The sequence below is a fragment of the Epinephelus lanceolatus genome, chromosome 5, assembly GCF_041903045.1.
Source record: "Epinephelus lanceolatus isolate andai-2023 chromosome 5, ASM4190304v1, whole genome shotgun sequence".
NCBI classification, from domain to species: Eukaryota; Metazoa; Chordata; class Actinopteri; order Perciformes; family Serranidae; genus Epinephelus; species Epinephelus lanceolatus.
Window position 1 is genome coordinate 46,764,133 of NC_135738.1, and position 12,948 is coordinate 46,777,080.

The 12,948-nt window shown below is 41.7% G+C and overlaps 1 protein-coding gene across 1 annotated transcript in view; it reads left to right on the forward strand.

Annotated features, from left to right (window-relative positions):
• Window positions 1-9,537, forward strand: part of smpd3 (sphingomyelin phosphodiesterase 3) — a 106,397-nt gene extending 96,860 nt beyond the window's left edge. The window contains exon 10 of the mRNA XM_033634064.2: window positions 7,912-9,537. Coding sequence (XP_033489955.1) covers window positions 7,912-8,013 — 102 coding nt within the window. The 3' untranslated portion in view covers window positions 8,014-9,537. The remainder of the gene's footprint in view (window positions 1-7,911) is intronic.
• The last annotated feature ends 3,411 nt before the right edge of the window (window positions 9,538-12,948 follow it).

The following is a 12,948-nucleotide window of genomic DNA, read 5'->3' on the forward strand; positions in this document are numbered from 1 at the left end:
TAGTTCCCGTAACACATGCACATCAACAGTCAAAATATGTGGCGCCTTGACATTCCTAAAACACAACATCTCTTGAGACTAACAAGGACACTTGTTGTCCTCCCTGGCTCATAATCTTGGTGTCTGAGCCTCCCTGGCTCGTGACCTTGGTGTCTCTCACTGCTGTCACAGTAGGGGTTAAATGAGCAACACATATCATTAGGCTAGAAGTTCAGTTTCATCAAAACAAGTAATCTTATACAACACATTATAGGTTAAATATGTTTAAATACCCTAATTTTCCATCACAGGCTTCAGCTACATCCGTCGGCTCATTTGTCAAAGTATCATTAATCCTCAGCTCAATCTGTTTTCTAGCATTATTTTGTCCAGTTAATTTCTTTATTTGCTGCCATATAATTTTGGAGTTTCCCTTATTATTTACTATTATTTCAAGAAAGTAGTTTGCCTTGGCTTTCCTAAGTTCTCTTGTTACTTTGTTTCTTAATGATGTAAATTTGTGTCAGTTGTCAGTTTGGACTTCAATGTTGTTTTTAGGGTCTGATCACGATCTTTCATGATTTGAAATATAGTTTCATTTATCCCTGAAAGGGAGGCCCTTTTATTTTTATTTTTAAACTTCTTGGAAAAAATCTTTAATAATTGTGTGTAATTTGTCCATAAAGCATTGACTAGTATAGTCCAAATTATCTGATTTCATCAGGTCGTCCCACTTAATACTCTGGACAGCATTTTTAAAGTCTTCCTTTTTATTCTTAAGTATCTTCATGAAGTCTGTACTCTGAACAGGAATACATTTCTTTCCATTCACTTTTCTAGCCATTAGGATCAAATTATGATCAGACAGCCCAGTTATCATGTTATACGATTTGATTATTCTGTCTGACATGTTGCTACAAATTAGATCAATCCGGGTGCTAGAGGAATTGGTAATTCTGGTTGGCCCATTAACTATTTGTGTTAGATTAAAGCTGTCAGTTACTTGTTTAAGTTGCTTTCTTGAGGACTTATCTTCCCAGTTCACATTCACATCTCCAATCATTATCACTTCTCTATTAAAATCACACTGTTGCAATAGATCTCTAAATTATTCATAGAAGCTAACATTTAGAGTAAAAGACATCTCTGGCGAGAGTACAATATTTAGACCCAGATATTCCAGTTCACAGTTTGTGAATTTGATTTCATTACAGCTAACTGTGTCCTTTACATAACACATTGACATTTCCCTTTCCGTGACGTTTCGAGTAGATATGCCAGTTTGGATACAGGAAAGTGGACAGCAGCACGAAACTGCCATATCCAAAATGTTTGAGGGTGATTTTTCTCCGTTCACTAGAAAAACACTTATTAAAATAAGGCCCTGTGTCGACAAGTTTAGGCCCTGTATCTAAAAACTTTAAAAGAAGGCAGTTAGCTAAAAGTGTCAGGAGTACACCTGAGCCTCCTGTTGCAGCCATCTTTCTCTCTATGCCACAGCCTGACGCACACCACCGTTGCAGCAACGCAGACCTCCTGCCTTTTTTGTAAGCTGAAAACCATTCCTTCAGTGGAAATGAGGCTTTTATTTTTTGAGTTCACAGATAAGAAACAATAGGTTGTGAAGACAATAAAGCCCCCACATAATAGCATTTTAAGTCTTGTGTGTGATTTATCCTAGCTTCATTCATTCAGAGTGGAAATCTCTGCTAGTCCCAAGGCTAAATTTATTCAAATAAACACAAGAAGTTTGTGCTCTAAAAAAAAAAAAAAAAGGATCAGCACTCAGTGAATAACCTCCTAAGCCCTACGATAAGCTATTATGGCAAGGCTTAACTATACAGACCAGTGAGCAGTGATAACTAACATGTCTTTGGGGTCATCGGGTGGGAACCTCCTTTCACCGGTGTTTCGTCTAGTTGGTCCCACGACACCTCCAGGAGGCTAGACAGTGATCTCTGGCGTCCCAGAGACACTCCCCTAATGCCAGGTCTCACTGCTCCCCACACTAACCGAACAACCTCCTTTACCTTACCTATACTACCACAGAGGAGGTAGACCCAGGGAAGGAAGCCTTGTTAGGCTATCACATTCCCCCGCCGGGTTAGGCTGTACAGTCTACCTCCCCAAGACGAGCCCTCACAACAATGACACCTCCAGGAGGCTAGACAGTGATCTCAGCCCAAACAGCACTGCCACCTTCAACCAAACCCAGGCTCCGTTTATGCGAGCTCCAGGCAGAAGCAATGCTGATACTACCTTTACTAGCACATTCACCATACTCTATTTCACACGCTACATAGCATAACTACAATGTAAGCTAAAGTTAAAGGAGATAAATGAACTCACAGGATCAGCAAACACACTCACTTTGCAGCATGGTCTCAAACAAAATGGATTCAAATAGGCCACTCCCACACTTAAATAACCTTCCTCTTCCTGGATTTCCTCCTTACTTACACATGGCTTTCTCAGCCCAAACAACACTGCCATCTTCAACCAAACCCAGGCTCCATACATGCGAGCTCCAGGGAGAAGCAATGCTGATACTAGCTTTCCTGTCACATTCACCATACTCTATTTCACACACTACATAGCATAACTACAATATAAGCTAAAGTTAAAGGAGCTAACTGGACTTACAGGATCAGCAAGCACACTCACCTTGCTGCATGGCCTCAAACAAAATGGATTCCAATAGGCCACTCCCACACTTAAATACTTCCTCTTCCTGGATTTCTCCTGACAGGAAGTGGATCTCTCCACCTGATCTCAAGGAGTTATGTGCCCTGCTTAGTAGTTCCCCCTGCTGGCCCCCAGCTGACATTATTTCTTCTGTAATAGATAAACTGGCTGCATTTAATTGCTTCATCTGACATTTCCCTCACTGTCTTCCTCAAACTCTGTCCCCGCACTCCGAGTTCCCCCAGGAGTGAGACAGTTGATCTTGCTATGAATCCCCTACACCCCACTTCCACTGGACAAATCCTAGTCTTCCATCCTCGCTGCTCAGCTCCTGCTCCTAAGTCTGCATATCTAAGCTTTTTTCTTTCATAGGCTTCTTCCACTGAGTCTTCCCAAGGAACTGTCAGCTCAATGAAATAAACTATCTGTTGACTCACTGACCACAACACTAAGTCAGGCCTCTGCCTGGTACAGACTATTTCCTGAGGAACAACAAGCTTTCCCCCTAAATCTACTTGCATTTCCCAATCACAAGCACCTTCTAGGCGGCCACACCCTTGCCTCCTCACTAACTTATCCCTTCTGTATTTCTCTCCCTCACGGACAAACTGAATTACTAAGCTCCTATCCTTAACACCTTCTGAATTCACCTGTCTTCGTTTCCCTTCGATGCCTGCAGCTAAACATTTCAACACCTGATTATGTCGCCATGTATATCGGCCTTGTGACAAGCTAACTTTACAGCCTGACAAAATATGCTTTAAAGTTGCGGTACGTGAACACAATGGGCATGATGGGTCCTCATTTACCCACAGTTTTAGGTTCTGGGGGGTTGGTAAGACATCGTATGTAGCCCCTACCAGGAATCTAATACGATTCTCCTCCATACTCCACAGGTCCCTCCAACTAAGCTTCCTCTTCTCTACACTTTCCCAATTCAACCACTGTCCCTGTTTAGCCTGGGCCACTACCTTTGCACCCCTTACTATCTCTTCCTGTCTGCGTATCTGTTCTACAACCAGCTTTCTTTTATCTTTGAGGCCTGCTGTGTTCCATACCGGTTTACCTGAGCCAAGCCCCAGGCCTCCCCGGCCAAACTGAACATTACCTACAATCTCTGCATGTCTAAGAGCTGTCTCTGCCTCCTGAACTGCCGATCTTGGGTTCCACTTCCTCCCCTTGGTTGGATTTGGAACCACACTCCTAACTACCACGTCCTTACTCCCAGATAACAAGAGCTCTGTCCTGACCTTGGTACATTTAAATTCCTCTGTTAAACTAGATACTGGCAGCTGAAGTATCCCTTTTCCATACAATGCAACACTACCTAGGCACCTAGGAGCGCCCAACCACTTCCTAATGTAGGAGCTAACCGACCTTTCAATTCTCTCCACAACAAATATTGGAATTTCATAAATTGACAGTGGCCACATTAACCTAGGATATAGCCCAAATTGCAAACACCACAACTTCAACTTTCCTGGAAGTTCTGATTTATCTATTCTATCCAATCCTTCAGCCACATCTTTTCTAAATTTCACCACCTGTTCCTTATCATTCAACTCTACATTGTACAACCTACCTAAGCTCTTTACTGACTTTTCCCTAATTGTTGGGATGTCCTCATCATCTATGACAAACTTCCTATCACTTAACTTCCCTCTACATATCGAGATGCTTCTAGATTTACTAGGCTTGATTTTCATGCTGGCCCACTTGAGGTTCTTATTTACCTTCTCTAGTAGCCTCTTTGTACATGGCATTGTTGTGGTCACCAGTGTCATGTCATCCATGTAAGCCCTAACTGGTGGAAGATGCAACCCATTCTGCTGTCTCTCCCCACCTACCACCCACTTAGAAGCCCTGATGATTACTTCCATTGCCATAGTAAATGCTAATGGAGAAATTGTACACCCTGCCATGATGCCTATTTCTAGCCTCTGCCAACCTGTTGTGAAACCTGCTGTACTTAGACACAACCTAATATCCTGAAAATATGCTTTCACTAAGTTAACAACTACCTGTGGCACTCTGAAGTAGTCAAACGCACTCCAAATGAGGCTGTGCGGTACTGAACCAAACGCATTTGTAAGATCTAAAAATATTACATGTAGGTCCCTTTTGATAATTTTCGCTGCCTGAATCTGGTGCCAGATCATGCTAGTATGCTCTAAACACCCTGAAAAACCTGGTATTCCTGCCTTCTGCACCATGGTATCTATTAAGCTATTCCTTTCTAAGTAGCTAGCTAGTCTCTGCGCTACTACACTAAAGAAAATCTTCCCCTCCACATTCAAGAGAGAAATCATCCGGAACTGGCTAAGGTCCACAGACTCCTTCTCCTTAGGAATGAGGACACCCCCTGCCCTACGCCATGCTCTTGGTATAATTTGTTTTTCCCAAACTATTCTTAGCTGTTTCCACAAAAATTTAAGGGTATCAGGCGCACTTTTATAAACCCGGTAGGGGACTCCATTAGGCCCTGGGGCCGAAGAAGCCTTTGCACGCCTGACCACCTCCTGAACTTCCTTCCACCTAGGTGGCCTGACATCCATCTCATGCTCTATCCCTCCTAATGGAGGGATATCAGGTGGGAAACCTACTATCTTATTCTTCTCTAAATCTGAATATGTGTTTCTCAAATATTCTTCAACCTCTAACCTTTCTGCTTTAAGCTGCCCTCCCTTTTCCTGGCTGAACAATCCTTTAACATACTTAAAAGGGTCCCTGAAAAAACCTGTCCTAGCATATTCCTTCTTCCTCCTCTTTTTCCTGAGATGCTCTGCCCTTCTAAGAACTGCTAACCTGCTTCTCAACTCCTCTTGCAACACCTTAATTCCCTCCCTTTCTTCTTCTGTAGCCTTTTTCCACTGCTTTCTTAACTGTCTCCTTTCCTTGACTAACTTCTCTATTTCTCTCTGCCGCCTAGACTTACCTGACTGTACCCTCTCACTCCTCTTTCTCTCATGCACCCCAAACCTCTCTACACCATATGAATACATTATATCTCCCATCTTTTCTAACCTTTCTATTGCATTTCCTCTAAGCCTACTCAAGATTACTGACAAATCTCTATTAACTATCTCCCATTCTTTACTGTCATTTGCTCTAGGCCATCTAACTCTAACCTTTTGCTCCATGGTTCTCTCTCTGGCTAGCATACTGGCCTCAGTGTCACCTGCATCCTCTCTTACTACCCCCTCCTCCTCAGTGGCAGTGTTACTGATATCCTGCGAACTGTGGTTTTCTACCTGCCGCTGGACTTCATCCGACTGACTCGACTGACTTCTTAGGAAGTACTGATCAATGCGGCTACTCTGCCCTTTCTTTGCCACACACTTCTTCTTTCCCTGATGAGTTCTGAGGCCTTTCACTGATGTTACTTTCTGCCAGCTGCAAGGACAAACCTGAAGCATCTTGTTCTCAAGTGTGCTTCTTTTATCCTCTACAGATGCGCTCACCTTGCCCTGAGTGCTGCTAATTCTAGCCCTGGTGGATAGGTCCGTGCCCCTATCCTTCACTGAGTCACAGATCCAAGTCATAGTCGTGTCCGTTCCAATGTCTGTTACCGTGTAATCCATCTGTGAGTCATCTTCCACCCCTGCTCTCGCTGACTCTTGGGGTATTTTTCCTATGTTGGCTGTAGCTAATTTTGGTTGTAATAAGGCTGCTAGGCCTCACCACTGCTACCATGGGTTGCTAACCCATGCCAGCACCGTTGGGGTCTTTTCCCTCCTGTCAGCTGTTTTTCCAAGCGGTCACATGGTCTTTCCCTTGTTGTCAGCTGCCTTATTCACAGCAGTCACTAGCTGGGCTAGTTCTGAATTCAAATAAACACAAGAAGTTTGTGCTCTAAAAAAAAAAAAAAAAGGATCAGCACTCAGTGAATAACCTCCTAAGCCCTACGATAAGCTATTATGGCAAGGCTTAACTATACAGACCAGTGAGCAGTGATAACTAACATGTCTTTGGGGTCATCGGGTGGGAACCTCCTTTCACCGGTGTTTCGTCTAGTTGGTCCCACGACACCTCCAGGAGGCTAGACAGTGATCTCTGGCGTCCCAGAGACACTCCCCTAATGCCAGGTCTCACTGCTCCCCACACTAACCGAACAACCTCCTTTACCTTACCTATACTACCACAGAGGAGGTAGACCCAGGGAAGGAAGCCTTGTTAGGCTATCACACTCCCCCGCCGGGTTAGGCTGTACAGTCTACCTCCCCAAGATGAGCCCTCACAACAATGACACCTCCAGGAGGCTAGACAGTGATCTCAGCCCAAACAGCACTGCCACCTTCAACCAAACCCAGGCTCCATTTATGCGAGCTCCAGGCAGAAGCAATGCTGATACTACCTTTACTAGCACATTCACCATACTCTATTTCACACGCTACATAGCATAACTACAATGTAAAGTGCCATAGGCTTGTGCTAAAAAAATATTAGCATGTTGTATTTGTTTGGAAATATGTTTAGTATAAGAAAGTTGGTTTGTCTGTGAATCTTGTGAATTGTGATGCGGCCAATTTTGTAACTTTACCTTTGTTAAATGTTGCTATTGTTCTTGGCTTTATATGAATACAGCAAAAAGTCTTATAGCTGCTAGGCTAATTTATAAAATGTAAAATGCCATAGGCTTGTGCTAATAACGTTAGCATGTTGTCTTTTGCTGGACACATTTTCCCTGCAAAGTGTTTTGTCTGTGAATCCTGTGAGATATAATGATGCCGATTTGTGTTCTTGTGTTTTAAATTGTCTCTATTAAGCCATGTTTAATGTGTGTTTTGGGTTTGTTTTGAATCAACTAAACTTTATAGCACTTCATAGAAACCCCACGGCCTTCTAGTGTTGTGAAGGTATAACTGCAGAATGACACTGACACCACCACACAAGTATAAATGCTCACAATGGCGTGGGCTCTGCATACAGCAGATGCACAAGTATAAATCGGCCTTTACTAATCATTGTTTGAAAAGCTAAAAATCTCTTTATTTATGGTCTCAAACACTTTGAGACAGTAGAGTGACCAGACATATGACAGAAAACAAATGCTAATGTTGCTGTGTGTCTGTTGGATGAGTAAATAGATGACTGTTTGCTAACACCTTCACTATAACAGCTTTATATGCTGATATTTGAGCTGTTGCCTTCAAGTGGCCAAAACATAAATAAGGGCAGCTTTAAAGTTGTGAAAAATAAAAAGGTGAGCTCATTATGGCTTGATGTCATTCTCTTCTCCTCCTGCAGGAAATCGAGGAGTTCAGCTTCGTCACCCAGTTGGCTGGCCTCACCGACCACCTGTCTGTGGCCATGCGATTGGCTGTTTCCACCGGGGAAGAGGAGCCTTAGAGTGAGCCCCCTGAACTTTTTGAAAATACTGCCATGGAAGAGTGGCAGATGACCAGGAAGAGAAGAGGAGATTAACAGTTTACAGATATGGAGCTGCCTGACAGATAAAATGCAGTTTTACTGATTAAAGGGAGAGAAGAATGAATGACTGGATGAGTGCTCAGTGGATGAATGGATATAAAGAAGGTAGAGGAGAGCGGCAGCAGAGGAGAAGTCTGAAAGAGAACGACTCTGGAGGGGGGAGATAAGCAGGGGAATTCAGTTTGGAAAGCCAGAAAGACATTCATCTTCCTGGGTAAACCACCCCCACACACACTGAGTACAGCACCTAACACACAAATACTTTGGATGGACATTTTGACTGTTAAATATTGCTTGGCCTCTCTACTCTTCTCCATAACTCCCTGCTGATCTGAGTGCAGAGGGTTTTATTTACAGGCAGTTGTTTTACGTAGCCACACACTTCTTTTATTGGATCTGTTTTAGCTGAAGTCTAAGTATTATTTTTCATGATTCTACCTTCAGGGACAGTTGGGTTTCTTTTAGTGACTGTGTATAAAATGAAAAACATCATTTAGGTGATGAGAGTGAAGTGTACAACTACTGACTGGCCTTTACACTGACCATGTGTGTTCTCGTGTCGCGCTCGTCCCTGAATGGCTATTGGTCAGTTCTGCTGTCAGTCATTCACCTTACTACTCCCACGTCAGTCCCAGGAACCTCAACAAGTGTCTTTCTTTTCTAAAAAACAGAACTAGTCTTTCTAAAATATGATACAATTTCTATGGTTACCACACCACTTTTTACAAGCCTGTTTAATACTATATGGTATGTTTCTAAAAAGATATATAAAGGGACATGAAACTGGAGGGGGAAAAGTGATTTGTTAGATGCATTGCGATGTTTACAGCATGTTTTCCAGCCATGACTGGTGAAAATTAGTCTTGACATTTTTGGTGGAATACTGGGAATGCATGATGGAAATCGGTATCAGTTTACAACATTAATACAGCATCTTGATACACTTGCTTGCTTAAGTCTGGCTGCTTGATGAGTCAAGAAGCATTTTGCCCTGAAACACACACTTCCTGTACACCAGTGTGACATTTGTGCATGTGAGACTCCACCTTGCTGATGACACTGAACACACATGAAGGTATGCACAGACACATAAAGCAGGCACACAACCATACTCATCATGTACAGGGGGATTTTAAATGACCATATTGGAGGTCTGCAAATGAAAACATGTGACTTGGCTATCTTTAACCCCTTTTCCACCGATGTGGAACTGGTTCTGTTCAGGTTCCCACTTTTAATTTTGAACCGTTCAGAGCACTTTAATCAAAGATATATTGGTCCAGAACCTGAAAAGTTGGTTCTTAGCTTTAACCAACAAATAGCAGGTTTTTCTTGACCTGAAGTGTGAATTGTGATGACATCAGTGGGCATGTCATATTCTACAGGTTGGAAAGAGAAGGATGGAGAAGGCAACAATGTCAAGTGAGAAATCATCAGACAAAAGAACATCCAGTGACCTCATTAACAGTTGATCAATACTTGTTTTTGGGTAAAAACATCTGTAATAATAGAACAAACGTAATCGAACGTAAAATGTAAATTTTTTGTACACCTGCCAATGGGGTTGGTGGATTCCAAATCTACCAGCCACTCAGTAGATTATATTTGTCTTTTTGGCTGGTGAGTGAAGAAAATCTAGCAGCCACTTGCATATTTTACCAGCATTTTGCTGATGGTTGCTGCTAATTTCCAGCCCTGCAACTGTTTACATCTGTTGTACTTTGCACAACACCCTTCAGTGACCAGAGTCCTGCATGGGTCCATTTTTCAAAACCTGCCCATACCCGTAAAGCTCAGTACCAGAACCAACCCGTTACCTGTCATTATGTCTAAGTCAAAACCACACTCGCACCCGTTAATAAAAGTCTTGCAACCTGACCCGCACCTGTGATTTAACACACACAGGCTACAGTCACTCACATTAAGCTGAGTTCTCCGTTCTTGAATTACAAAAAAAGAGAAAAAAGATCAAATGGTGAAAACATTCTGTGCAATCACTGCCAGGTTAGGAAACATTTTAGCATGCTCCTTCCACCACCATAAAACCTCAGAAGGATACTCCTTGAGTGTCTTGAACTCAATGTAGGCTGCCACCTCATTCTCCGGCCTCAGTTTCATCCCTGGAGTCCTCCACGTCAGTGACAAATGTGACGATGGGGTCAAAGGTTCAACTTGTGTCATTGACTTTCAAGGAATTTCAGCTTGATAATAATGATATATATACATATATATACATATATACATGTATATATATATATATATATATATACATATATATATATATATATATAGAGAGAGAGAGAGAGAGCAACCCAATTTTTGGTTTGAGCACAGCCAGTTGTCCAATGGATCACCCTGATGACAGCCATATTGTGAAGTAACAATCCAGAAGATTTAGACAGCCCAACAACAGATTTGCAGAATTCAAGCAATGCAAATGCTAATGAAAACACACACACAACCTACAGAAATACATAAGTACAGTAGTGGAACACTACAAAGGAATACAAATTAAAGGGATAGTTGCACAAAGGCACCCCCCACCAGCAAAAAAGCCCCAAAAAGTACTCTTAGAAAAGCCCCAAAAAGTAACGTTAAAAAAAAAAAAAAAAAAAAAAAAGAATTTTTTGAACACACCTTAAAGGGATAGTTCCGATGTCTTTGAGGTGGGGCTGTATGAGGTACTTATCTATAGTCAGTATACAACATACAGTAGATGGTGGTTGGCGTGCTCCCTGTTTGGAGAAGAAGCTCAGCAGTGCATTGCTGTGGATTAGGGCTTTCAGTAAAACACTGTTTGCACTGTTTATACAGACAAGCAAGGCGGAATAACGGAGTAAAATTCATACCTTGAAAACCCAGTGTAAAAGGGGCTAGCATATGAAACAGTTAGACTTTTGCGTAGGAATATGGAAGTTCTATGGTTGAGAAAATGTAGTGCCATGGAAAGTGCTGTGTGACAGCAAGGTAAAGCCCTGAAAATATAAAACCCCCATTCATAGTAATGCACTGCTGAGCTTCTGAGGTGCTAGTCCCGTCTTCTTCTCCAAACAGGGAGCACGCCAACCACCATCTACTGTATGATGTATACTGACTATAGATAAGTACCTCATACTGCCCCACTTCAAAAACCTCTGAACTATCCCTTTATGGTGTGTTCAGACTAAAAGCAAAACAATATTTAGAGGTGGAGCAATTGTACAGAAAGTAATTACATAGACACAAGTGAATGTCATTTTGCACTGGGGCAGTCAGATGTATCCACCTAAAAGTTTCAAAAACAAAACAAAAAACTTTGCATTTATCTTAAGGCTTTATGACTCCAACTCAGAAGAATATGAAGATGAGAAAAACAGAAGAAAAAAAAAAGAATGGAAAGAACCGGGGCTGAGATTTTGAGAGAAGTCATATTTTGTACAGATGTGGCTAGCCAGCTTCAGCTAACATTTCTGTACAGTACATACATTGGCTGATTGAGGCACAACACAAACAGTCCAGCAGTCAAATTCAGACAAATAGCACAAAGGTGCTCCACATTCAGTCTACCTGTCCATGTAGGACATTACTGACACATTGCTTCTGCTGCTGGTTGGACAAGTGTATCCACCTTATTCCTAGCCCCCATGATACTTTGCGTGAATTACAGGTGCAACTTCTGGTGTTGAACCGAAACTAGCGATTTCCAATGGTAACAGTTTGTTTACAGTACTCTATTCTTCTTTCCAAGCGCAACTGGGAAATAAAATGTGGAACACACCACCTGTTATAGCTCAAATGGGATAATGTGATTATATCCCTCCCATCTCTGACAGACATCTCAAAGCATTGTTTTTTGTTTTTTTCCTCTTTTCAACCAAGCACGCCAGCAATTAGCTTGCCTTGCTCCATTAAAATATTGTTAACTTTAACATGGCCCGAGCTAGCTTAAGGTAAACATCTGCTCTTTCTAAAGATGATTTCTGATTTCTGATGACTTATTAAAAGATACTAACACATTCGGCAAACATTTAACATAATTCAGTATTAACTGTAGCTCCATGTAAAGTGAATAAATATGATGTTTCCCAGCTAATCCTCCGCTCGTCTGCATTAATGACGCAGTTTACATGTTTTTGTAACTTCTGATTTATTAAGAAATGTATTCTGAGTGAAATATGATACCGAATTTAGCAGCAGACTTTAGTAATAGTAATCTAAAGTAGTAGTAAAAGAAATAACTTTGGTCATTCATTTTTTTAAATATGATATAAAGGAAGTATGGTAAATAAGTAACATATTCTCAGCCATAATGACTGAATACATATTTCAAGATATGTTGCTGAGTTTATTTTATAACTATCAATTTTGAGAATGAAGTCAGACGGGGAAAGACAGGGATATCGCACTGACGTTGAGTGACGGACCTGTCTAGGTCTAGGTGTCATTCTCTTTTGCAAATTCTGATGTAATAATTTTTCCGCTATGTCTCATGAAACTCTTGTGGTCTTATTTCTCATATTAATGGTACCTTTGGCAACAGGAACAATCCCTTTTTGTTCTGGTTACATGTTCAACACACAGTTGCTGAGGACAAAGATTTAGCTTAGACTGGTTGCTAGTCATTACAGACACAGACAGTGCAACAGGTACCAGAGCTCCGCAAAGACATTTTAGAAAATGCTAAGTTAACATTACTTAATCATTTGTTAAAAAATAAATCAGTATTTGCTTAACTGAAGGCAAATTACTTTTGAAGAGAACCAGCGTTGGCGGTTAGCCACCAAGAGTAGCCACTGGGACTAACCCCAGACAGTCTATGGGACTAACTAGCTTACTGCTACTTCCGCTATTTCACCGGAAGTTGCACACATAATC